The sequence below is a fragment of the Mirounga angustirostris genome, unplaced genomic scaffold (genome assembly GCF_029215605.1).
Source record: "Mirounga angustirostris isolate CCGP_5_RB_7025 unplaced genomic scaffold, mMirAng1.0.hap1 SCAF_13, whole genome shotgun sequence".
NCBI classification, from domain to species: Eukaryota; Metazoa; Chordata; class Mammalia; order Carnivora; family Phocidae; genus Mirounga; species Mirounga angustirostris.
Genome location: NW_026991721.1, coordinates 63032202 through 63057938, shown reverse-complemented (window position 1 = coordinate 63057938; position 25737 = coordinate 63032202). Strand labels below are relative to the sequence as shown.

The 25737-nt window shown below is 42.5% G+C and overlaps 1 protein-coding gene across 5 annotated transcripts in view; it reads left to right on the top strand.

Annotated features, from left to right (window-relative positions):
• Positions 1 to 25737, top strand: part of IRAG1 (inositol 1,4,5-triphosphate receptor associated 1) — a 125904-nt gene that overhangs the window by 85603 nt on the left and 14564 nt on the right. For 4 of the 5 annotated variants that reach the window (XM_064577094.1, XM_064577093.1, XM_045894142.3 and 1 more), the window contains 8 exons: positions 4361 to 4484; positions 10525 to 10555; positions 12951 to 13091; positions 13568 to 13699; positions 15010 to 15151; positions 21131 to 21180; positions 21716 to 21823; positions 23891 to 23955. In XM_064577094.1, coding sequence (XP_064433164.1) covers positions 4361 to 4484; positions 10525 to 10555; positions 12951 to 13091; positions 13568 to 13699; positions 15010 to 15151; positions 21131 to 21180; positions 21716 to 21823; positions 23891 to 23955 — 793 coding nt within the window. The remainder of the gene's footprint in view (positions 1 to 4360; positions 4485 to 10524; positions 10556 to 12950; positions 13092 to 13567; positions 13700 to 15009; positions 15152 to 21130; positions 21181 to 21715; positions 21824 to 23890; positions 23956 to 25737) is intronic. The other variant, XM_045894140.3, reaches the window with a different exon arrangement.

Below are 25737 nucleotides of genomic sequence, written 5' to 3'. Positions count from 1 at the left end.
TTTTATTCCCCAGATTAGGGAAGTTCTCAGCTACGATTTGCTCAAATACATCTTCTAGCCCTCTCTCTCTCTCCACTCCCTCCGGGATTCCAATTATTCTGACATTGGAACGCCTCATGGTGTCACTTATTTCTCTGATTCTGTTTTCATGGATTCTGAGTTGTTTTTCCCTGGCCTCCTCTTTTCCCTTTTTATCTATTATACTGTCTTCCAGATCGCTTATTCTCTCTTCTGTCTCAGTTACCCTAGCTGTTAGATTATCTAGATTGGATTGGATCTCATTGATAGCATTTTTAAGTTCTGCCAATTCACCTTTTATTTCTGCCCTTAGAGACTCTATGTTGCCATTGATTGATTTCTCCATTCTAGCCATTGTCTTCACAATTGCTAGCCTGAATTCCATCTCCGACATCTTGGTTATATCTGCATCCATTTGTAAATCTGCAGCATAAGTCATAGTCTCTGAGTCTTTTCTGTTTTTGGGGGCTCCTCCTCCTAGTCATTCTGTTGATGGGTGTTTGGGGGAATGTATAGAGTCCAAATTATTGACCAGAACCCAAGCAAGATGCACCTGTCTTCTTGGGACCTTAGGGTTGCTGACCTCTTGTTTTCCCAGCCTCTCTTCTGGGGGAGGGGCCTGCCGTGCTGTTACTCAGGCAACCCTGTTTGGGCGGAGTTGCCCTGTGCCCTGTGGCGGGGTATGGGCTCAGTGGGAATCAGTCTTTGGGGCTTTTGTTCTCTGGCACCTTTCCCTGGCAGCTTTCCGCGTCTCTTCCGTGAGTCAGAGCAGAAGAGACTATTTCCAACCTTTTGCCTCAGAGCAGAGAGACCTCAGTCTGTTCTTCAGTGGGCTCTCCAGGCCACACCGTCTCCATTTCTGTCTGTGCTGCTATAAACTGCAGCGTCCTGGGTTGTGCGCCCCTCCGCAGCGCCCCCAGTCCTGCCTCCAGGTAGGGGCACGTCTCTGCCCTTTGTGCTTCTAAAATCGCCAGCCGCTCCCAGTTCACACGCGCGGGACCCCGCCGCTTGGGGTGCTGTCCCGGGGACTGCAGTTCGCGTGCGCGCGACTCCGCCAATCGGGGTTTCCACCCTGGGGATTGCAGTTCACCAGCAGACCCCGGCGCACCGGGTTTCCGTCTCGGAGGCTGCAGTTCGCGTGCGCACAACCATCGCTCTGGGTTTCTGTCCGGGTGGCTGCAGTTCGCGTGTGCGCGACCCCGCAGCTCTGGTTTTCCACCCCGGGGGCTGCCCTAAAGTGCTTTCCCAACGCTACCGGTCTGCGAGTCTGTGCCCGTCCATAGCACGCGAGGCTGTCACTCGCCGGCAGTGTAGGATCCCCACAGCCAGGCACCCTCCCACTGCCATTTATCCTCTGATATCTGCCCGCGGAATCACGGCTCTCCGCTTCATACCTCAAAACCAACTGCCTGCGATATTCTGTTTGTAGAGATCCAGATCTTACATCTCAGGCTGGTTTCGTGGGTGCTCAGAGTGGTCTGGTAGATATCCAGCTCAATTCTGGGGACCAGTTGAAAAAGGGTCCCCTACTCCTCTGCCATCTTTCCCCCCCTCCTCATTTTATTTCTTTTTGACATGGATATTTTCACCTGGAGTTTTTCTCTTTACCTAGATATATTGTAAAGGTCAATTTTCATTGACTCCTTCCTACTTTATCTGAGATCTCTGTCTTCTTGCAGTGCTTAGCTGAAGACTGGGTATTTTGTGTCTGCTTTATTACTGCTTGGGTAGTGGGGAAAAGGGGAATTTCAGATGGAGCTGTGGGTAGTCGTGTTTGTGGGACTGGTTTCTACTCTTTTTCTATAACTTTGTTCATAGTCCAACACATGAGTTTATTACACCACAGTGTGGGCATATCTATTCTTTTGGGTGAGTAGTAGTAGATTATAGATTATTTTCCCAATTCAGGGTAGAATTGTAGAGACAATCAGCCCAGGTATTTATTTTCCAAACTTGGCCCAACTATTCCCAGCAGCCATTCTCACTCCCCTGCCAGACAGAGGAAGGAAAAAGTAGACAAAATCCAAGGAGTTTGGTCACTATGCTATTTTTCAAAAGTGGTGGTCAGGGGTAAGAGGCAGATTCAGCTGGGGCTTTCCATGTGTCTCCTGCCTGCACTTTATTGGATGGGCTTGTTTTATTTATTTTTTCTTTTGTTTTACTTTCTGGTAAATCCCTCCATATTGTTTGAGATAATCAGCTCTGGTAGAATGCTGTGCAATCATTCTGCTTTTCCTCTCCCCTCCTACTCAGTAAGAAAAGCAAATAGCAGCACAGGCAGTTTTTTCCCTTGTTGGAGTATTGTAGTAGCATGGAGATCCTTCCTTTCTGAAGAAACTTTCTGAATTTCCTCTGGAGGCTGCCTGCTCACCCCCTTAGTCTACTTCCCTTCTCATTCTGTGGTATTTCACTCTTGCCAGAATTCTTCCTCTTAACATCTCCCTCTCAGTAATGATTCTTTGAGGAAAGAAGAAAGGGCTATCAAGGGTGGGAGCTCTACATTTATTCCTAGGAAGTTCTGCCTTCTCTAGCCATTATTTTTAAAGATGATTGCCTTTTCTTATATTTGAGAGTTGCTGGTATATTTATGGTTGGTTTAAAATTTTTTGTAATTGTTGACTTTAGGAGGAGGGTGGCTGGTTTAGGATCCACGAGTTCTAGGATCACCCTTTGGATAGCCATCTTATCAGAACTAGAAGGCCTAACTAGTTATTTTTTTGGTGGGGTAGGGGAAGCTCAACCTAGGCAACTTCTCTATGCAAAAGCCCCTGGTATGGCTTTTACTTGATTATTATTTCTTGTATGGCTCAATTAATCATATAGATTTCTCAGGAGTCCACTGCTTAATTATCTCTCTGCTGGGTGCAGTGTGGATACCTAAAGGTATAGGAAGGCCAGAGGCACCACAAGGTTTATCATCTGTCACATGGAAATGTCAGAGAGCAGTAAGTGCCAGGACAGAACCCAAGAGATGACAAGTAGCTAAGAGAACATCTAATCCAATTTTATATCCAAAGAAGGATCACTGACTGCCCCATTTCTGACAGATGGCCCTCCAGACATTGCTGGGATACCCTGAGTGTCAGCAAACTCCTGAACACTGGAAAGCTCAAAATATTTAAATATTCTTTACCTTGAGCCAAACTATAACTCCTCTTCTCTCTGCATGGTCTCCTTTGGAGAAACTTCTAATTCACATGACTCCCAATCTTAGCTGCACTTAGATGGCTACCACAAGTATGCCTCAAGTCCCGATCTCTGGCCTGGCCTACAATTCTGGAAAATGACTGAGCCGGTTGGAAACCTGCCCATGAGAGATGGTAGAACATGGATAACTGCAGGATGACGATACCTAATTTGGCTCAAGTAGAAGATTTGAGGCTTTTAATCCTAAATGTACCATAAGCCCATAGTAAGGTACAGTGAGTCTACCCTGCATGGATAACAAAAGTTAATGCCAGGGACATTTGCCCATGTCTTCCTGAGTTAAGCACTTGTTAGAGCATATCTGGCACAGCAACAACCAGAATGTGTGCAGGAAGGGGATGATATCTAGAGGGCATAGGCCATAGTGGGTGACAATGAGCAGTTGGAAAAACAAGGGTAAAGCCTGGAGACGGAAGCTTTACAGAGGTCCAAGAACTGTCTTCAAACAGGAGAAAGATGTATGGGAAAGAGAATACTCGGTTGGTTCTTTCTGCTTTCAGAGCACAGACCCAGGGTAGTTTGATGAGATAATAAAAGGCTGTTCATGGGTTCTTTTGGCTAGGAGGCATCTATTTCTGAGATCTGTAAAAGATCTAATGACCTTAGCTTTACCCTGGAAAAACACCATTTCTATTTCTATCTATGGGGATATGGAATCAGATTTCTAGGTAGGACGCCGGTGATTGAACCACTGAGTTCAACTGAGGAAGAATAACTGGGCAACAGGCCTCCCGAGAAGCCTGCCAAAGAGAGGGGACTTTTCCAAATATTACAGCTAAAGAACAACCAGCTTTCAGTTGCCAGAAACCAACCTTGAACCCCAAACATGGAAGTCTGCTTGGTACTTTGGGGAGCAATGGCAAGAATTAGAATTTAAAGCAGATGAAATTGGTTTGAAGTCTGATTATGCCAGTTACTAGTTTTATGACTTTAAGTTATTAACCTTGCTGAGTCTTGACTTACCTACTTGTAAAATGAGATGATTAAGTTCTAGCTCATTGGATCATTGTGAAGATAAAATAACAATGATGAAGCCCCTAGCATATAATTAGGTTCTTATAAACTGAAGCAAGGTGCCAACAGTGCTGCTGTGGTTTCAGACATTTTATAAGTTAAGCACTTTGTTTTTTTTCAGGGCTCCCTTCTGAACTCTCCTCAGCTATTGAGGAAGAAGAGTCAAAGAGTGGCTTGGATGTCATGCCCAATATTTCTGATATGCTGCTGCGCACACTGCGGGTCCACAAGTCTCTCCCTGGAAGGTAAAATCAGAGCATGGGTTGTATAGGACACTGTATTGGGTAGGCCCTGTGTTAGACTCTAGATGGGACATAGTGGAACATGGGCCTTGATTTTTGACCCCAGAAAGGTCACAGTCTAATGGTCCAGACAGGGCTAATGCATCCAAAATAAAAAGAATAACAAAGAGCCACATAAGGTGGCTCTAACTCAAAGAGCAGGTGGGTTTCATTGGTGGGCATGAGGTATCACCAGAGGCTCATGGCCGCAGAGGGTGGTGGACTTTGGCCCAGGAGAAATGGTTTCAATCCAAGATCTATCATTGACCCATAACTGAGAGATTCTAGGTCTGATATCTGCATAAATAGAGATGTAGAACATTTGGAACCACACGAAAAAGGATTGCGTAGAAAATCTACCAGGCTCTTCCACACATGGGGAGAAAGTGACTTCACTTGCCTAATATCAACCTCCTCACCTATACAACAGAGGTTATAAGTGCACTGTCATTGTAGACGGCTGCACTAGCTAAAAGAGATAGTGTGCAAGCGGGGACCTAAGACCATGTCAGTACATGATAGACCCTTGATAACTGGATTGAAAAGTGAATAATTTGGAATATAAAGGAGAGAAGAGAGGGTACCACTAAGTAATAGGAATTGGGTGGGTGCCTGCAACTGAAGCATCCTGCCAAGCTCAAGTAACCTAGAGACTAAATTGTTGGGCGCCTGGGAAAGGCCATTAGGAAGAGAAATCAGACATAACAGAACTCCCTATTTGGGGGAAAGGAAAACAAGTTTGCCCAGTGGATGTGATATTCAAACTGCCCATTATCATCACCTAAAACAGTCATCAGGGCAATACCCAGAGGGGCCTAGCAACTAAGCCAGTATCAGGAAAAGTGCCAGAAACAAGTCAGAAGCAGGTTGCATCCACAGCTGGAGGAGGGCATGGGTGGGGCCAGTTCATCTCAGGGAAGACAGAGTGGGGCTGTCCACAGGCAGGAAACCAAAGGAGAAGCATGGCAGCGCACTGCAGGTTACAGAGCCTGTTTACATGCTGTGCCTTTTGGTGTTTGTAACAACCCAGTGGGGCAGAAAAGGAAGATTTTACCTTCAGTGAGGGAAAAGAGGCAAAGCAACATGCTAGTAAGTGACAGAGTCAGGAATTGAACGCAGGGTGGGCTGACTGCAGACCCAGTGCCTTTCCATCTATACCAGGGGCCTGTTCCAAGTAACAAAACTATCACTGGTACTCTTTAGTCTATAAGGAACAAGGCTGGTGAATAGTATTATTGGCTTCTTTTTCCTCAGTAAAGTTGAAGATAATTAGTATCGTTAGAGCTCACCTCCAGCTAATTAAATTCCCCCAGCTTCCCCAGGAGAGGGAAACTGAGCAGTTCTACCTTCTGTAAGTTAATAGCTACTAGCTACCAACCATGAGGCCAAACTGGGTCTGTGTGGGCCTGCATGGTCAATGAATTAAGATAAGCTTCTGAACCTGTGGTCGGTCCAGGCTCTCAGATTGAGGTCAGTGGCTCTCATGCATTGTGTCAATAGCCACACTGCCCATCCCCAAACTCTCTGCTCCAACCACTATAACAGGCTCCCTGCTCCTGGCCTCGGTAAAGGCTGTTTGCAGCGTAGGCCCTTGGCTGGGCCCAGAACTTTCTACCCCTGGTTTGGGGCTTGGGACAGATGGGCAAACAGTTGCCCAGCAGAAGGAGGCCAGAACTTTAAGATTCCTTCCCTTAGAAAAAATATGGGGAAATTACACTTGAGTTTTAATATAAAGGGATTGGTTTCACGATCTATGTGGGCTATGTGAATTGGGACTGGACCATACCAAGAAGGAGCTCATAGAGTCAGCAGGTTGAATGAATTCAGTAGAAAAATCAGGTCTGGGGATGCCTGGGTGGCTCAGTCAGTTAAGCGTCTGCCTTCAACTCAGGTCATGATCCCAGGGTCCTGGGATCAATCCCACATCAGGCTCCTTGCTCAGTGAGGAGCCTGCTTCTCCCTCTCCCTCTGTCGCTCCCCCTGCTTGTGCTCACTCTCTCTCTCTCTCTAACAAATCAATAAATAAAATCTTTATAAAAAAAAAGAAAGAAGGAAAAACCAGGTCTGGAACCCAGCTTAGGGACATGGTCAGTGGTTGATTAACAAGAGTGCAAAGAGGACGTATCACTGGATCAAACACCAATAGGAGCAATAAATAGGCACTTAATCAATAAGTAGTCATTGAGTGCCTATTATGTGCCAGACATTAGAATGGAGAACAAGCAGACTGTTATTATGGCATTTACATTCTAGGCAGAGAGACCAATAATATTCAAGTAACTAAATGAACGATTCCAGATAGCAAAACTGCTAAGAAGACCATGAGATAGGCACATACAGAGAATGACACAGGAATGGAACATTGGGTAGAGGGTCAAGGAAGGCCTCTATGATAAAGTAGTAATTAATATGAGACATGCAAATGACAAAATGAAATCATCCATGCAAAGACTTTGGTGAAGACATTTCCAGAAAAAAGCACAGTAATTTCAACAAATGGTGCTGGGATGACTGGATGCAAAAGAGTAAAGTTGGAATAACTTTAACCTCACACAATACACAAAAAATTAACTCAAAATGGACCACAGGCCAAAATGTAGAGCTAATGCTATCAAACTGTTAGAAGAAAACATAAGAACAAATCTTCAATACTTTGGGTTAGCCCATGGTTTCTTAGATATGACATTAAAAGCATAAGCAACAAGAGAAAAAATAAATGAATAGAATTTCATCAAAATTAAAAGCTTTTATGATGCAAACAATACCATTAAGAAAGTGAAAAGACAACCCACAGAATGTGAGAAAATATTTGCAAATCATGTATTTCATAAGGGATTTATTTCCAGAATATACAAAGAACTCTCTGACTTAATAAAAAGATAACTAATTTCTTTTAAAGATTTTATTTATTTATTTGAGAGCGAGAGAATGAGAGAGCATGAGAGGGAGGAGGGTCAGAGGGAGAAGCAGACTCCCTGCTGAGCAGGGAGCCCGATGTGGGACTCGATCCTGGGACTCCAGGATCATGACCTGAGCCGAAGGCAGTCGCTTAACCAACTGAGCCACCCAGGCACCCGATAACTAATTTTTTTTAAAGGGTAAAGGATTTAAGTAGACATTTCTTCAAAGGCTATATATGAGGGGTCAATAAGCACTGAAAGGATGCTCAACGTCATTAATCTTTAGGGAAATGCAAATCAAAATGTTAATGAGATGCCATTTCACATCTACTAGAACGGCTACAATAAAAAAGGTGGACAATAACTAAGTATTGGTGAGGATGTGAAGAAACCGGAGTTCTTGGTAAAATGGTGCAGCCACTTTGGAATAACAGTTTGGCAGTTCTTCAAAAAGTTAAATATGGAGGGGCGCCTGGGTGGCTCAGTTGGTTAAGCGACTGCCTTCGGCTCAGGTCGTGATCCTGGAGTCCCAGGATGGAGTCCCGCATCGGGCTCCCTGCTCAGCAGGGAGTCTGCTTCTCCCTCTGACCCTCCCCCCTCTCATGTACTCTCACTCTCTCAAATAAATAAATCTTAAAAAAAAAAAAAAAAGTTAAATATGGAGTTACCATATGGCCCAGCAATTCTATTCCTTGGTATATAACAAAGGGAAATGAAAATATGTGTCTACACAAAAACTTATATACAAATGTTCAAAAACAGCATTTTTCATAATAGCCAGAAGGTGGAAAAAACCCAAATGTCCAATGAATGGATAAATAAAATGTGATATATCCATACAATGGAACATTATTCAGCCATAAAAATGAAGTATTGATATATGCTACCACATGGATGAACCTTGAAAATATTACACTAAGTGAAAGCAGCCAGTCACAAAAAGCCACATGTTGTATGATTCCATTTATATGAAATTTCCAGAATAGGGACATCCACAGAGTGAGAAAGTAGATTAGTGATTGCCTAAGGCTGGGAATGGGGGCTGAGGGAGATGGATCACTAATGGCTACAGAGTTTCTTTGGGGGAATGATGAAAAGTTCCAAAATTAACCATTGTAGATTGATGGCTATATAATTCTGTGAATATATTAAAAATTACTGAATTATAAATTATAAAAGGGTAAATTTTATGGTATGTGGATTATATTTCAAATAAAGCTATTATGAAAAAAAAGAAATTACTGTAAAAAAAAAAGCTATTATGAAAGAAAGTGGGTATAAAAAAGGAAAGAATAGTAAATGCAAAGCCCCTGGGACCACAATGAAGTGTGTCTGAGGAGCAGAATGGTCAATGGGTCTGGAGAATGGGAAAAGGAAAGTCTGGTAGGGGCTGGTTCACAGAAGACTTTGATTTTATTCTAAGGTCTATTTAAGGGAGTTTAAATTCTGAGGCAGGCATTGCCATCCCAAATAGTCTTATTGTACATCACCTGCTAGGCTTCCGTCTTTTTTGAAGGCCCATGGCTCTGGCCCCTAGCTGTCTATACCAGTTCATAAGATATAGCTCCCTGCATCGGGAGCTGGCCATGTTATGTGGCTTTTTTTTTTTTTTTTTTTTTTTTTGAGATCTCAGGGCTTCACACATTTGAAAACTTGTGTTCTATAGCAAAAAAGCAGAAAGTGAATTATCAAAATAGTAAGTCTGGTTAATAATGAAAGTATGTATATTTCACATACTATCCAAATAAAGCCCGGAGTCAAAGGCAGCTTAAATTCGTTTAAGCAATATGTGCTCTATATGACAGTCAAGATTATGTTGGCTGACCCACAGAGGAAAGGGCCTGATGGGTGGGGTTGTGACAAACATTGTAATACAGTATCAAACATCTTTGCAGTTGTTTGTCCCATGCTCTGTACTCTGCTGACTTGATGGCCATCGGGTCTTGTTGCCTCATCCTCACAGGAAGGCTCTCACAGTCCTTTGTCAGGGGTGAGAACCAGCCCCTTGCAGAGACAGCTGACCCCTACCTTTGCTCTTGGGTCCCTCCACACCCGTCAGAGGGAGGAAGCTGTGTTTCCTGAGAATCTTATCGATGGCGCACTCTGTTGCCAAGTCCTGTGACGCTGGTAGGACCCCTCCCAGTCCTCCCACCCCAGCACAGGAAAGGGCCCGTGCATTATTTACATTGTCTGGGTTCAGAACAGGACTAGCTTTAGTCAACAGCAAGAGCAGCAGTAGCAAGTGAGTGTGCAGAAAAAAGGACTGCTAACTGTGGGAATCATACATGAAGAGGAACCTCTCAGAATGACACCTGTGTGCTGGCTGGGACTTTCTTGCCTGGTCTCTGATTCCAACCATCAGAGGAGGTTCTCACTATGGAGAAGAACTCTGGCCACCCTTTCCTACCTTGTATTCTCTGGTCTGCGTGCACTCATGTCACAATCCTCAGAGACAGGAGGAGGGTCAGGTTTTACAGACCTGGGTAGCCCCGAAAAAATTATAAAGGCTACTCAGATGTGTACAGTTTATAAAGTATATAGCACATGGATTTTCTTACTAAGTCCTAACAACAAGCCTGTGAGTTAGTCATAATAATAGCTAGAAGAATCTCCTGAATGCCTACTCAGTGTGGATGTCATGTATATACAAATATGTACACACACACACATATTTACACATATATACATGCATAAATACATGTGTGGATGTCATATATGTGTGAATATATACATACATGCATTTATACATACATATGTATGTATATATACATACTTATAATGCTCCTGCAAGGTAGATATTATTCCCATTTTACAGATGAGCAAACTTAAATAACTTGTCCAAAGTCACAGATAGTACAGGTGATGATGGAGGACTGATGACAAGATCTAATATTTTCCACCACCCTTTCTCTCTAGGAGTCAATATCTGGCAAGTATCTCATGGTTACAGAGCTCACACAAAGGGTACCCTGCATCTTTTCTATTTCACCAATTCTTCTTACTACATTCCTGGAAAGACATGGTCTGCTGGTTGTTCAAAGTCACTTTTTTGTTTATTTCATAGGTTGGATATAGTTCATTTGCATGTCTTTTCTTTTTCACAGTGCCCCTCCACTCACTGAAAAGGAAGTTGAGGTAAGTGATTCCAGTGCTTTATGAAATTTAGTGCCTGAGCTTGACTAGGTTTATTGAAAACATTCCCTTCTCTAGCCTCTGCCCCTGACAATTCTGTACGAAAACAAGAATGTGTGATTGTGGGGTAATATGGACATTGTGATCAGCCCTACTGAACTGCTGAGACTCCCATCCCAGGTAATGGAAGATTTTGGCACTTTTGGTCAGAGATGAGAAGGTAGCTGGAAATTCCACATTTCTTCAAGGATGGTTTATGCTCTTTAAAAGTATGACTTAGATACACAAAGTTAGCTGGGAGGCTGCAGAATTGAATCAAATTTATTTCAAAATTATTAACAGATGGTCAGATTTCAAGATTTCAACTTTGGTCCAGAGGAAGAAGGTACTTTCTTTCTGAGGGTTCCAGACATAAGGAAGGTAGCTCAGCCAAGGTGGGAGGCTGTGCTGTTAGCTCACCAGCCTTCCCTGATTCCTCCATTACTCCCCTGGGGCCTCCTTGTCTCTGTAGGGATGCTATCCCAATGGGGTTGGTGAGTGAGCTGACAGGAACTTGTCTGCATTTCATTCTGGTGAAGGGGTAGGGTAGATGGACAAAGAGAGTGCATCCCAGGTGAGGTGGTGAGGACCTCTGACACCAGCACTAGTCTGTTTCCAAGACAATTACGTTGGAGTTAATAGAAGGAAGTAAGAACCTGGATGAGTCCAGAATCTCTCTTTACTCCAGGTTGGGAGGATAGAAGGTTTTATAGTCTTTGTAGCATGGTTTGCCACTGATAATAAGAAAATGAACATGTCCTTCCTGAGACCCAGACTGGATAAGCAGAGGAAGACAGACAATGTGAAATGTTTGCCACAGATAGTAATAATTACCTTGCACACAGATATTGCACTTACAGTTAATCACACACTCATATCCATCCTTTCAACTGATCTTCCAAGCAGTTCAGAGAAATTGGTAGAGCAGGAGTTAGAACAAAGGAGGAAACCAAGTGATGAACTAATTTACCCAAGATCCCAGACCCAGTGCTTAGCAGAACCAACATTTAGACCCAAATATTCTAACTAAATACAGGACTCTCTCTATCACATCGCCATGAAAGGGATAATTCCAGTATAGAAAAATAAACATTGAACATTATTGATAAACTTGACTGGACTGAGGCTTGGGTAGGACAGAAAATCCCCACCCACTAACACTGGTGAAGATGGGCTATGGGCAGTTTGTTTAATGGCCAGCTCCTACCTGCAGATATATACTGACATAATCGGTGCTCAGCATGGTGACAGGAGCACAGGCTTTGAAATCAAATAGTGTGAGGTTGAATCCTGGCTCTACTACCCCTTGTCACCTTGAACAAGTTAATGACCTCTCCGGTCTCAGTCTCCTTACCCATAAAGTGGCCACAACAGTTCCTATTGCAGAGGCTTTTTGTGGGGTTGAATGAGTCAAGGTGCACAGAACTCACAACAGTGCTAGCATACGGTAGATGCTTAATGAGGAGTAACTTCCAATGTTGCCATCAATGTTGTTATTGGGTCAGTTCAAGGCCTTTAGTTCTGTCTGGAGATGTCTACCCACTGTGGGCCATATCACATGAACTCAGGAGTTCAGACAGAGTTAGCTCACGCCAAGGGTATAAATCTGCTACCACTTGACTCAGGGCAAATGAATGGTATAAAAATGAAGGCCATTGCTTCTTCCTGTGTAGAGTCAATCTGTCTACTTCTCCTCCCCAGTAGTTTCCTATCATGCCAGGAGTTTCATGTTTGCTCAGTCCACCTTGCAAAGTTTCATTCATGCATCCTGCATTTTTGGCATGGAATATTTGTTCCAGAAAACTTCCCCTAACAGAATCATACCTGGCCTTATTTAATCTCCTGGTAGCTCCTTAAACCTGCTTTCTGTGTAGGATTCATAATACTCAGGCAAGATGCTGGTTGAAGTTTGCTTTAAGTCAACAAGGCTTACATTTTAAATGGAGTTTCTTTAAATACAGTGGTTCCATGCAAAACCTCCAAAACGCATGTGCAATAAATCTAGCATGAATCCAAACTGCTTCCATAATCAGCTATGTTGGCCTGAGTTTACCTAAACCTAAATACAGGATGCTATTTTCTTGAAATTCGGGAAAACGCCAAGTGTCATTCTCTTATTACTTTTCAGTAAAATGCATTTGGTCTTCTGGTTCTGGAAAGGACCTAGCATGGACCTCAGGTTACTATTTCACCATCTTTTGTGTAATTCGCTATGAAAGGAGAATTTCACTTGTACACGGCTGTTTTGGTTACTGGTTCCAGGAGCTGATGTAAAATGCTCATGCAAGAAACACACCTGTGACCTTGTTCCCTGTAATAACTCCTCCTAGCATCTCTCCTATACTCTTGTTCCCAACAGAATGTGTTTGTACAACTGTCCTTGGCCTTTAGAAATGACAGCTACACTCTGGAATCTAGAATTAACCAGGCTGAAAGGGAACGCAACCTAACAGAGGAGAACACAGAGAAGGAACTGGAAAATTTCAAAGCTTCCATTACGGTAATTGTGGAGCCTGATGGGGGAATCCTTGGAGGAGGGACTGTCTCCTAGGGCTATGCCAGATGTCCTGCTTTTCTCAGTCACCAAGTAGAGTATCCTGACATGAGAAATCAGGCCAGATAGAGTCTTCCTCAGAGAGCTCAGAGGGACTAAGGCAGAGACCTGAAGGCCTGGTTAACTTGGGGCTGTGAATAAGGCCTCTGAGTCCTTGGAAGCTTCTCAAGAGGAGGTTGGGTGACCTGGGATAGCAAAGGGAGCTCCTTAGGAACTAGAGACCTGGATGTGATTCCCTTATTTCAGGTCAGTCAGGTATAGTGTCCACATTGGGCTTCTCCAATCCCCAGAAGAAGGTATAGCCCAGACCCTGCAGAGGCTACTCTTTTCAGCCAGGATGGGGACCAGGGCTTGTCTTGTGACAGCTCAAGTCAAGTCTTGGTATGTGAGGACCCCAGCTGATGTTCCTTCTCACTTCCCAGTCCTCAGCTTCACTATGGCACCACTGTGAGTACCGAGAGACCTACCAGAAGCTGCTGGAGGATATTGCTGTCCTGCACCGCTTGGCTGCGCGCCTCTCCAGCCGAGCTGAGATGGTGGGGGCCGTCCGCCAGGTGAGCCTCCTCAGCTCCCAGCCCTCTGACTAGCTCAGCTCTGTCCACAGTAACTAGGGCAATAATATAAGCAATGACAACTACAGATCCCACTTACTGATGGCTTCCTCTGTGCCAGACATCCTATGTACATTATTATGTTTTACTAAGAGTATTTCTGGTAGACCTCTAAACCCTTGAGGTGTTTCTTGGAAAAAGCTTTCCGTGAACATGTAAGTTTGGGAACTGCTACGTACTACCTTCCTTTCTTGGAGATTTCTAATACATACTGGCACCATCAAGGCTTTGAGAAATCTTATAGTGAAGAAGCCTATTTAAAACTACCTGTGTGTTTCCTAAATTTACTTGACTGAAGAACCATAAAATACCTATTTTCTCATATAATACCTATTCAACTCCCATGGAACTAGTATTTAGCAGACATGCTTTTAGGAAAAACTGCTTTGTTTCATTTAATCCTCCCAGCAACCCTGTAAAGTAAATATCTTTTCCCCACAATGAAGACATGAAGCTTCAGAAAGGTAATAGCACTAGTGAGTGGCAGAGCTGGGGTGCAGGCCCAGGTTTGGCTCCCTCTCAGCCACTTTGAAGTCCTAAAGCACACAGGGCACCGCCCTGATCCAGGATAGTGTCATGAGCTCACACTGCCTGAGGCCTAATCATGGCTCCACCAGGATTCACTGTGTAACCTCAGGCCAGTTATTGAGCTCTCTGTGTTCCAACTTCTCCAACCAATGTGGATGATGATAGTGTCTGTAATATAGGCTTACCATAATATTTGCAAAGCACCTAGATGTTATTATCACTGCTGCTAGGACCGTGCTCGCTTGTTATGCTGCATTGGTTGCATCAGCAGGGTGTTCCTGGGACAGAGCCTAGAGCAGTTCTTGGAGAATGAAGGAAGGACAAACCACTGGGCTGTCCCACCCCTGTGTTCTTCCGGGGAAAGGGCACTGACTCAGCAGCACACCCAGGAAGTCACTCTGGCTGGGAGAAGCAACAAAGGGAGAGCTCAAGGCAAGTGGCTACCTCCAGGAAGCTTCCCTGACCCGTTCTCTCAGCAGAGATGACTTTTCTACCTCTCATCTCCTGAGGTGTTGTGGTTGTGCTTGTTCTTGTTCTCCCTGAGTGCAAGTGCCTGAAGCCCCCTCTCAGCTCACATCACAGACAGCAAACTCTTAGAGGGGAGAGTTGCATCTTTTAATTATGTCCTTTTAATTCTCCCAGCCCACAGGCTAGCTCAGAGCAAACAAGTGCCAGCAAGTCTTTCCTCCAATTGCCCTGTGTGCTCATGCTCTCCTTTCCTGCAGGAAAAGCGCATGTCAAAGGCAACAGAAGTAATGATGCAGTATGTGGAGAATCTGAAGAGGACGTATGAGAAAGACCATGCAGAGCTCATGGAGTTTAAAAAACTTGCAAATCAGAATTCCAGCCGCAGCTGTGGCCCCTCTGGTAAGGAACTGGGCTTCTGCCCCCATCTTGGTCCTGCAATATTGGTCCCTGGTGGCTGTAGGCCAGGATCACATCCATCAGTGCAGCCTGAGGAGTTCTAGTTGAGCAAGGCTCATTGTCCTGCCCAGTGCTGTCCACGGGGGCCTCACGGCAGCTGTTCTGGTGAGCCAAGGGACCTAGAACCAGGAACCATGAACAGTCCCAAAGCAACTCCTGACACAATTAACCACAGCAGTTGACCACTGATACGAAGCCATAGGCTGAAAGAGCTCACTCTACTTTATGAGAAGGACAGACCCCAGACCTTATAGTCTTTGTGCTTTGGGGCCAACACATACTAAGGAATTTGGACTTTATCCTAGAAAGCATTAGGGATCCAACCAAAGATTTTAGTCAGAGAAATGACATGTTCATATATGGAGTTTAGAACGTTCCCTCTGATTACAATGTGGCAGCTATATTAGTGGGATATAGCCAGAGACAGGGAAACCCACAAAGCTGCTATTACATTGGTCCAGGTGAGAGATGAGTCTTGGCAGTGGGGATGGCATGAGATCCTGGCTAAAGGAGATAGTCCTGAGATAAATAGCAGACTCATGGGAAAGACAAATGTTTTGAAGAAATACTCTTTAAAAAATGTTCTATACAATTGCTATAGGAGCACAGAGGTGATTCTGCTTGAGGGAGTCAAGGAAGGTTTTACAGAGGGATGGCATCTGGGCAGTGTTTCAAAGTAAAAATAGGCATTCTCCAGGCAAGAGGGGGAAATATACCCCAGGTAGAGGAAACAGTGTGTACAACAATGTAGGGTTGGAATGGAAAGGCTATGAAACAAAGGATTTGATGTGGTTGGAGTGTGATGATGACAGGTTGAAGGTAAGCCTTGGTAGGCCAGGGCCACATGCCAGGTCATCCTAATAATTTGGGCCTTTGTCCTTGAGGATATAAGGAGGCACTGGTGAGTTTATACCATCTAACATGGTCAGATTCTATTTTCAGAAGATTTGTCTGACTTTAGAGTGGGCAATACATCCGGAGAAGGTAGACACTGAGGTCTAGAGAGACAGGTCAAGAGGCACTTGCAGCAATCCTGGACGAGGAGGATGATGCCTTGGACCAAGATCTCTCCTTGAGAGCCAGGGTCTAGGCTCTGGCTGATGAGGATGGTGCAAGCAGGAGAAAACAGACCTTTTAGTGACAGGAATCTCTGTGGAATGCAAACATCCATGTTACCAAGAGCAGGAGGAGGGAAAGTATAACAGATGGAGAAACCTTTATAAACAGGAGGTTTCACAAGTTTCCTGGGGAATATCAGTGACACTTTCCAGAGTCCAAAGGCAGTGTACACATGCTCCAGACTGTCTGCTTTTGATCTTGGCAGCAAAACTCCTGACCCACATGCATCTGGGCCTATAGGAAACTAGTTTCTGTCAGTGTTGGGAGTTGGGGAAGTTGCCACCGAAGAAATCCTAATATGTGGGATCTTGCATTATTGTCCTGGAAGGTGCAAGGTCTCCTGTAAACTGCCCTATCCAAGATTTATGAAAGGAACAGTTACCCATGAGTTTCATTCATTCATTCTAAAGGCATTTATTGAGCTCCTTTGTTGTGCCCCACATGATACTAAATATAGAAGTAAAGGGCACATGGTCACTGAGATCCAAAGGAACTCCCAGCCAGTGCAGAGGGCAGAGCAGTATAACCAGCCCAGTGACAAAAGTAAGCAGATTCTTTTAGGGAGCATACCGCAGAATCCCACATTCAGTCTGGGGACATGAGAAAGTGCTTATAATAAGAAGGGAGATGGTAGCTGAATCTTAGTGACTAAGTGTTTTTCAGACATTTGTTCCCATTCCACTGTTTCTCAGCCTGGGCTGGTGTAGAGGGGCCAGCATCCATCTAACAGGTGTGTCCATTGTATACTCTGTGACCATTCCCTAATAATGTTGGTTTTTAAGCGTTTACATGACTTCTAGAAATCTTTGTCTATGCCTGAAACTCTGAAGACTATAGTGAAATAAAAATATCTCTGATTTAAAGAAAGTTGATACACATTTTAAAAAATCAATTTTTTTCCTGAATATGAAACATACTGACTGTCTACATCTTGGATTATTTCCTTAAGATGAATTTCTAGAAGTGTAAATACTGGCTTGGGGGAAAGAAATTTTTATAAGGCTCTTAAAGGAAACTATTTTCAAATAATCCATTGATATTTCCATTTAACGGGAAACAATAGTGCTCAGTTCATTGTGCCATTGACATTCTTGTCCTTTCCTTTAAAACTATTTTTGACTTTGATGGGCCAAGATTATATCTCATCTCATAGTTTTAATTTGTATTTGTTACCTTTTCAATTTTTACTGGACCATTTGTAGTTCCACTTTTATAAATTCTCTAATTATATCTTTTGCCTGCTTGTAAGATCGGCATTTTATTCATTTGTATGAATGCTTCAACATATAAAAAATATTTTCTGGTTCTGCTATTTTGGCTGACTGGAAAACTTGAAACTCCTTGACCACAAGTACTTAGACATTTCTGCTGGATAAAATAAAGCAAACATTAGTCTAAAAGAATAGCTGAATCTACAGGAAAAGAAACTGAAATACTCATATACAAGAAAAGAAAAGAGAACTGAAACCTGCAGCTTCCTTGGGGACACGAGTCAGCTTCAATTATCTGGGTGCTGAGCTTTTGCACTTGCATGCAATCTGAGATATCTCGGACACCTATGACAGAGAGTTGACTTTGAGACTCCCATAGAAAGTTAAGATTTTCCAAGGACTGCATCTTTAGACAGAACTTGAACAAGAAAAAAACAGTTGCCAAACAGCAGAGACACAAATCAAGGAAGTCTGTTTCACCCTGTAGTAGGAAAAATACTTTCTGCTTTCTCGTAGGAAAAATATATGCCATGACAGAAATTGTGGTGCAATATGCAGAGAATCTGAAAAGAACATCACAATAATGTCTGCAGGAACATTGTCAGAAACAAACATAAAGCCACTCTGGAGAGGCACATCCTTCACCCAGGACACACAAGATTCCTCTAACTGAAGCCTCATTAAAGATGATTTTACAGTATAAAATTATAAAATACACAAGAAAACAATCCACCTTGAACAACAATCATCAGACACACTAAACAATAGGATTGTATCCTAAGGATTGCAGAAAATAAAACAATCTGATACTTTTTTTAAAAACATAAAGGTATGTTTAAAAATTATTAGAGGCATCAAACAATGAATCAAAAACATGAGAATAAAATACAATTATCAAAAAAAGAGTAAAATAGAACTAGAAATGAGGAACAGAATCATGGAAATCAAAAACTCAGTAGTTTAGGTGTGGTAAGTACTATAGTGGTGGTAGTTACTCTAGTGGAGATTCCAGATTTTCTCCTTTTGGACACACTTCTCCATTCCCTTGAAGTTAGGTGATGCCATGTGATTTGGCAAATAAAATGTGAGCAGAAGGACATGTGTCACCTTTGAGTTGAGGCCTTTAAGAAACTAGTATGCAGGGGTGCCTGGATGGCTCAGTCGGTTAAGTTCTGCCTTTGGCTAGGGTCATGATCCCAGGGTCCTGGGCCCCACACTGGGCTCCCTGCTCAGCAGCGAGTCTCCTTCTCCTTCTCCCTCTGCCGCCCCCCTGCTTGTGCTCTCCCTCTCTCTCTCAAATAAATAAATAAAATCTTAAAAAAAAAAAAGAAACTAGTATGCAATTTACCCCATGTTTCTTCCTCCTCACATGACAATCATCACTGCTCCAGAATAGTAGAAGCTCCATTAATATGACTCCAGAGTGAGGAAATGCAGAGCAGAGCCTGCTGCCAACTCAGAAGCAAATGGACATGTAACATAAGGAAGAAATAAATCTTTATTGTTATAAGTGACTAAAACTTTGGGGTTGTTTATTATGGTAGCATAACCTAGCTTATTGGTACAACATTTAAATCAGATTGGGCACAGTTGAGGAAAAAAATTAGTTAACTGAAGACAGATTTGAGGAAGTTGCCCACAATGCAGTTCAGAGCGATAAATTGATTAAAAATATGAAAGAGGGTGCCTGGGTGGCTTAGTTATTGGGCGTCTGCCTTCGGCTCGGGTCATGATCCTGGGACCCTGGGATTGGGCCCTGCATTGGGCTTCCTGCTCAGCCGGAGGCCTGCTTCTCCCTCTCCCACTCCCCCTGCTTGTATTCCCTCTCTCGCTGTCTCTCTCTCTGTCAAATAAATAAAATCTTTAAAAAAGTTAAAAAAAATAAAAATATGAAAGAAATGTTGTATTATAAGATATGGGACACAGAGTATAAAATGAGAAAGTTCCAAATACATTTATTAGCAGATCCACAAGAGGAGAAAGGGAGAGAGAAAATATTCAAAAAGATTTTCCAGAATCTGAGAATTTCCCAGAACTAAAGAAAGACATGAATCATTGGATTCAGAAAGAACAGTGAATTCCAAGAAGAAATAAAAACACATCGAAGATGAACTGAAAATTTTAAAAGTACAGAGAGAGAAGAGAGAGGATTTACAAAAGACTGACAATTCTCAATAGCAATAGTGGTACCAAAAAACAATGAAGTGGGGTAGGGGAATGGGGTAACTGGGTGATGGACATTAAGGAGGGCACATGATATAATGAGCACTGGTATTATATAAGACTGATGAATCACTGAACTCTACCTCTGAAACTAATAATACACTATATGTTAATTGAATTTAAAAAAAAAGACAATGAAGTTAAAGTCTTCAAAGAGCTGAGAAAAAATAACTATCAACCTGGAGAAAATATAACCAGCTAAACTGATACAAGCTTGAAAGCTAGGTAAAGATGTCTTGAGACAACAACTGAGAAAGTTTACCTCTCACAGATCCTTGCCAAAAGAAAAGTAAGGATGTACTTAGGGAAAAACAAAATTAAGATAAAAAAAAGAAGTAGGATGCAAGAAGGAATGGTGATCAGACATTTGTAAATGTGGGTAAATCTAAACAAGTATTTATTATATAAAACAACAGTTATAATAATATCAGATTACAAAGTAAAACAAAAATACTGAAAAGCAATGTAATTTAGATTCAAGGGAGTTATTGTTTTAAGGTTTCATTAGGAAAAGAATAGAAATCTTGATTAATTTAAAATTTAAAGTCACATAATATGTTACAAATTTAAGTGGGCACATTAAAGATTCGAACTAAAATGTATAACTTTTAAACCAATGTGCAGGGTGGGAAGGGTGGGAAGGAAAAAAAATCAATGAAGTGAGGTAAATAGAAAAACAGGGAAAATACATGGATAGGAGGGATAAACAGATATACAAGCTAAATGATATTGGTCAAACTGAAACTGAAATTGAGCTTTTAAAAACCTTTCTCTGTACATATTGGTGTTTTCTGGTGGCAGTATTATCCAGGTGTGGTGCAAAACATTTTATATAAATTATATCATGTAATGTATGCACTAAGGACTTGAAAATCCTGGGGTGCTGGTTTCCTTTGTTCCAAATTGTTTTATAGATGACGTACTGTAACCACTCTGCCAACAAGTTTGCATTCTTTACTGATACCACACCTTCCTTGCTCATAATTTCCCTGAGTGTTCATCTCTTCAATGAGCAAGAAATGACCCAATAAGCCTCGGTATTGCTACAAGTAGTTTTTCACACACTCTCCAGGGCATTACCAGAGACTGTGCCGTGTGTCAGGTATATATCAGAGGCCCAAGATGGGTTTCTCCTATTGCCCAGAGGAGTTAAGATAAAAGTTATGTCCAGAAAAGCCCCACTCTGCAGATAATTGTCTCAGGGGGTAGTGTCAAACTTAGTGTTCCCAACACCTAGGCTCTTGGGCTATCCCTTGAGGGCCAGTTCTGACCAATCAATACCTCAGCTTAGTTTCAGGCTATCCGTTTTCTGCTGGAGACTACTCTGAAAATTTACCTGAGTTCTCTTCTCTGTTCCCTCTTGCTGCAGAAGACGGGGTCCCTCGAACAGCGCGGTCCATGTCCCTCACACTGGGAAAGGTATGCATGTTCAAGGAATACCAGGATTCCTGGGGGATTACAACAGAAGTTTCCATAGTCACCAGAAAGTCATTCATGCTTGAATCCACAGGTGCCAGAGAACCTCTGGACAGAGTCTCTAATTCAGCTTACCACACTTGTTAGTTTGTCCTTCAGCCTTCCCTTTCTCATGGTTTCCCTGGTTAGACCATCCCCCAAATGAACATGGAATGATGCATAAACCTTGGTATTCCTATCCTTTTCATATACTTTCCAGGGTGTTACCCAGAGACTGGGGGTCATTTCTGTTCCATTTCTTTAGGATATAAGCTAAAATAAGAACATGTTGAGAAATCACTCACCACTAACAGAAAACTTGGGTCAACTTTGGCCACTCTTTCCAAACCAACCCTCAACACCATCAATACCCCAAAGCGAAAATACCCAATGAATGTAATTACAGCATCAGGAACTAGTAGGCCATTTTCCAGGCCTTTCTGAACTGTGGGTGCTGCTCCCTCCCTGACAGTGGGCCTGGTCACATCTCTTCCCACAGAACATGCCCCGCCGGAGAGTCAGTGTTGCAGTGGTTCCCAAGTTTAATGCCCTGAACATGGCCGGCCAAACTCCCAGCTCATCACCCATCCCCTCCTTACCAGCCCTGGTGAGTATGATGATGCCTACCTCCCAGCCCTTTTCAACCTCTCCCTCAGGCTCAGGACTATGGGGGTGACCTAGGTGAGGGCAGGGTCAACAAGGAAAGGAAATTCCCAGCACAGATTTTGGAGTAGGGGCTCAAAAAAGCTCAATATAGACCAGGCCCCATGTCTTCCACTGCCCTGAGAAGAAGACTCAGTATCCTTGAGCAAGGTGCTGGCAGCTCAAAGAGTGTTCTTTGAAAATGATACTCTTCCCATGCTTAAACCACAATCCTCCAAGGTGGGTATAGTGTTTTTTTCCACTTTGCAATGGATTTAAATACCTGAAGGTTGCATTGTGTAGTAAGTAGTAGGGCTGAGCTTTTAACCCTAGGCTTTCTGATTCCAGGGCCTGGGTTTGAGAAGAAACTACCAGACTGCCCATTAATAAGAGATTGGTTAAATATAGACAGCCCTAAAAAGGGATTTCTGTGCAGTTGTTAAAAGTAACATGAAAAATGTCCATAATAAAAGGAATTAAAAACAGTATAGGCAGTAGAATTCTGTTTTGTAGGGTTTTTTTTTTTTTTTTTTTTTAAGAGTACTTTTCTATGTGTAGACATAGCAGATTCTGGAAGAATATATGTAAAACTATTAATGGATACCCTGGGCAATGGTAAAACCACAGGTGATTTTTATTTTCTTCCTGATGCCTTTTTATATTTCTATAATAAGAATCTATTGCTAATAATCAGAAAAAAAATTCATTTCAATTATTTTAAACATACACAGTTCCTATATAACAAAATATTTTCTACATCCCAGGCTTTTGTGGATCTAGTTAATATTATTTAAAACTTTTCTAATTCTTTCTTCAGTTGCTTCTCTGTTCTGTGTTCATGACCAGCACTACTCTATAAGGCAATCTGACTGTGTAAGCAATAGGTAAAGTAGATTCAAGCTCTACTGTGCCAGTATGGAGCAACAGCTTCTTTCACCTCTTTTTCAATCATCTATAAAATTATCCTAAACTCCCAAATCACTCACTAAAACAACCTAAAAAATTTTTTTGTTTAAAGGAGCTTAGGGAGGTCTAGCTAGTGTGTTTAATGGACCTATTTCCAATACTATACTAAATGTAAGAATATTATTTCCAAATATGCAGTTGGCCTTTGAACAATGCAGGGGTTGGGGGCACCTACCCCACACAGTTGAAAATCTGCGTATAAGTTTTGAGTCCCTAAAAACTACTGATGATCGGAAGACTTACCAATAACATAAATAGTCAATTAACACATATTTTGCATGTTATATGTATTATATACTGTATTCTTATAATAAAGTAAGCTAGAGAAAAGAAAATGTTAAGAAAATCATTAGGAAGAGAAAATACATTTATAGTATTGTACTGTATTTAAAATCCACATATAAGTAGACCTGCCCAGTTCAAACCCATGTTGTTCAAGGGTCAACTGTATATTCCTTCAGACTAAAAGTTGGCAACCAGGAATATGCATTAAAATCACACAAGGTACTTCTAAAACATTGCCCAGGCTTCACCCGAAGATTCTGAATTGGATCAGTACTTTAAATCTTCCCCAGTGATTCTAAGATGCAGCCAGAATTGAGAACCATTTCTTAAACCAAATCTGTTGTAACAAAACAATGAGGTAGTCCTGGGGGGTTTTAGTAATGACAGGCATCTCCTGAGTATTATGCTTGGAGCTATATCCCCAGGGCAGAGAGGGCCTCTGTTTGCTAGGAGGCCTGCTGGTATTTAGTCCAAGTCAGTAAACCTGAGAAAAAGGAAAAACTGAGGCTCTGCTCCAGAATGGGGCCTCAAAATGTAAATTCTTCACTCAGGGGAACTTAGGAGAAGGAAAAGGTGCAAGTTGCATGAGCCTCAGGGGGCACTAAGGAATGGAGGACAGGAAAGGCCCAACGCCTGGGTTCAGATGCAGATCAGAAAGCATGGTGGTGGGGGAAGAGCTGGGACAGCAGCAGCCCCTTCCCCACATCATCAAAGATGTAGCAGCTCTGGCTTCTTCCTTCCTAGCTGATCTTCAATTGTCTGTCTCCTGTTTTTCATCCAGTCAGAATCACCCAATGGGAAAGGCAACCTACCTGTCACCTCAGCACTGCCTGCACTTTTGGAAGAGTAAGTTTGTTGATCTTCCTCTTAACTCTGGGGATCTCTGAGAAAATTTTCCCTAACTCACCTTTCGTCCCACCCTCACTCCCAAAATGTGATGGAAAGCAAATTAAGTTCTAAGGAAAGTACATGGGACTTTGAGACCCACAAAGATTTCAGAGTCAGTTTGCAATCTGGACCAGGAAGATGCTGTGGCTGAGTCCAAGTACCTCAATCTCAGAAGAGCCCAGAGAAGACAGACACCTTTTCTCTTGGTTAGGGTTCTTTGGGCTAACCAAGAGAAAGCCCCAACCGGAAGGGGCTTAAATAGTAAGTCCAACATGAAGTAGAGTGTGGGATGGGAGCAGAGGGTGTACAGAGGTAGGGATTTTCCAGGTATAGTACAGCAGGGCCCCAGTTCAGCCTCTACAATTTCCTTGCTTGCTTCTGCCCACTTTGTACTTTGACTTTATCAGCAGGCTTGTGGCAAATGCTACAATTTTCAAGTATTCATCCAGACATGAAGTATTTAGAAGAAGAGGACTATCTCTTTCCATGCTTTTTTTTATGAACAAACCCAGAAACTTTTTTTTTATTTTATGACCAAACCCAGAAACTTTTTTTTTTTAGTCTTCCTTATCTTGTTAGTAAATCTGGAACATAGTTCCTTTCTAAACCAAACACAGGCTTTGGGAATAGGATTGTCATCATGGGTTTAAACCGTGCCCTGGAGATGGGGACAGAGAGTCAGCTTCCCATGAAGCAAAGTGGCTCTGTGAAGAAGAGTAAATTTCTGAGCAAAATCACATTGCTGTGAGGAAACAGGTAGGAGGATTGAGTACTGGAGTGGCAATGAATAGTGTCTGCCATGCCTCATTTTTCCAGGCATCTATGCAATTTGCTGGTCTTTTCATCCTCAGCCAGAGCAAGGCAGGCTGTTTTTATACTCAGAAGAGTTTATAACTTGCTTTTCAAATTCTTTCATTTGCTTGCTGGAAAACATCTGGATCACAGCTGTCACCTCTCAGAACTTTCACCTTGTGTCTTTTCTCACTTGGTAGAATATACACCTTTATTCTTCCTTCTTCTTTGCCTTAAGACAGCTTTAGTCCTTCATTTTTCATTGCTGTTAGAATAGTTTTGCTTGACCTGACTAGGAAAGTCTATGTTGGGTCCCTTTTCAGTACAGACAAGCTCCCAAGCTCCCCACCCCCCAGACTCATCCTGTTTTACTCACCTCTCAGTATATGTAACCACTAATCTATCATTCAATGACTCACCCACTTTAGTCTTGAAGTTTGTCCACGAATTCCTTACTTTGACACCTCACCCTCTGTAAGCGTACAGGTCCTTCATGTTGTGTAGGGCATTTTTGTTTCTATCTTTGTTTCCTTATTTTCTAGATCATTACAAAGAAATTGTAAAGGGGTGACAAACTAACAACGATGTGGAAGTAACCAAGGTTACAAAGACTTATCAAGTCCCTAGAGTCATAATATTTACTCCACGATCTCTGAATCTCTCCGGAAATGGTTACTTGATGCCCTGAGAGAGAAGACACTAAAATTCCCCCTTCCAATCCTGCCTTTGGGTGCACGAACCTCTTCTCCAAAAGGGCCCCCAACAAGGCCCCATTCTCTATTCTTGGCCTATAGAACCAATCAAGGAAAAAGATCTATGTCTTCACTCTTTGAAAAAGACTCTAATCACGATGGAGCAGGGCTTGGACTCTGTAGAACTATTGCTCATGTCAGCTGACAGCTTCCATCTGAGGCAATGGAGATCATCAAGAACCTGAGCTATCCTTGG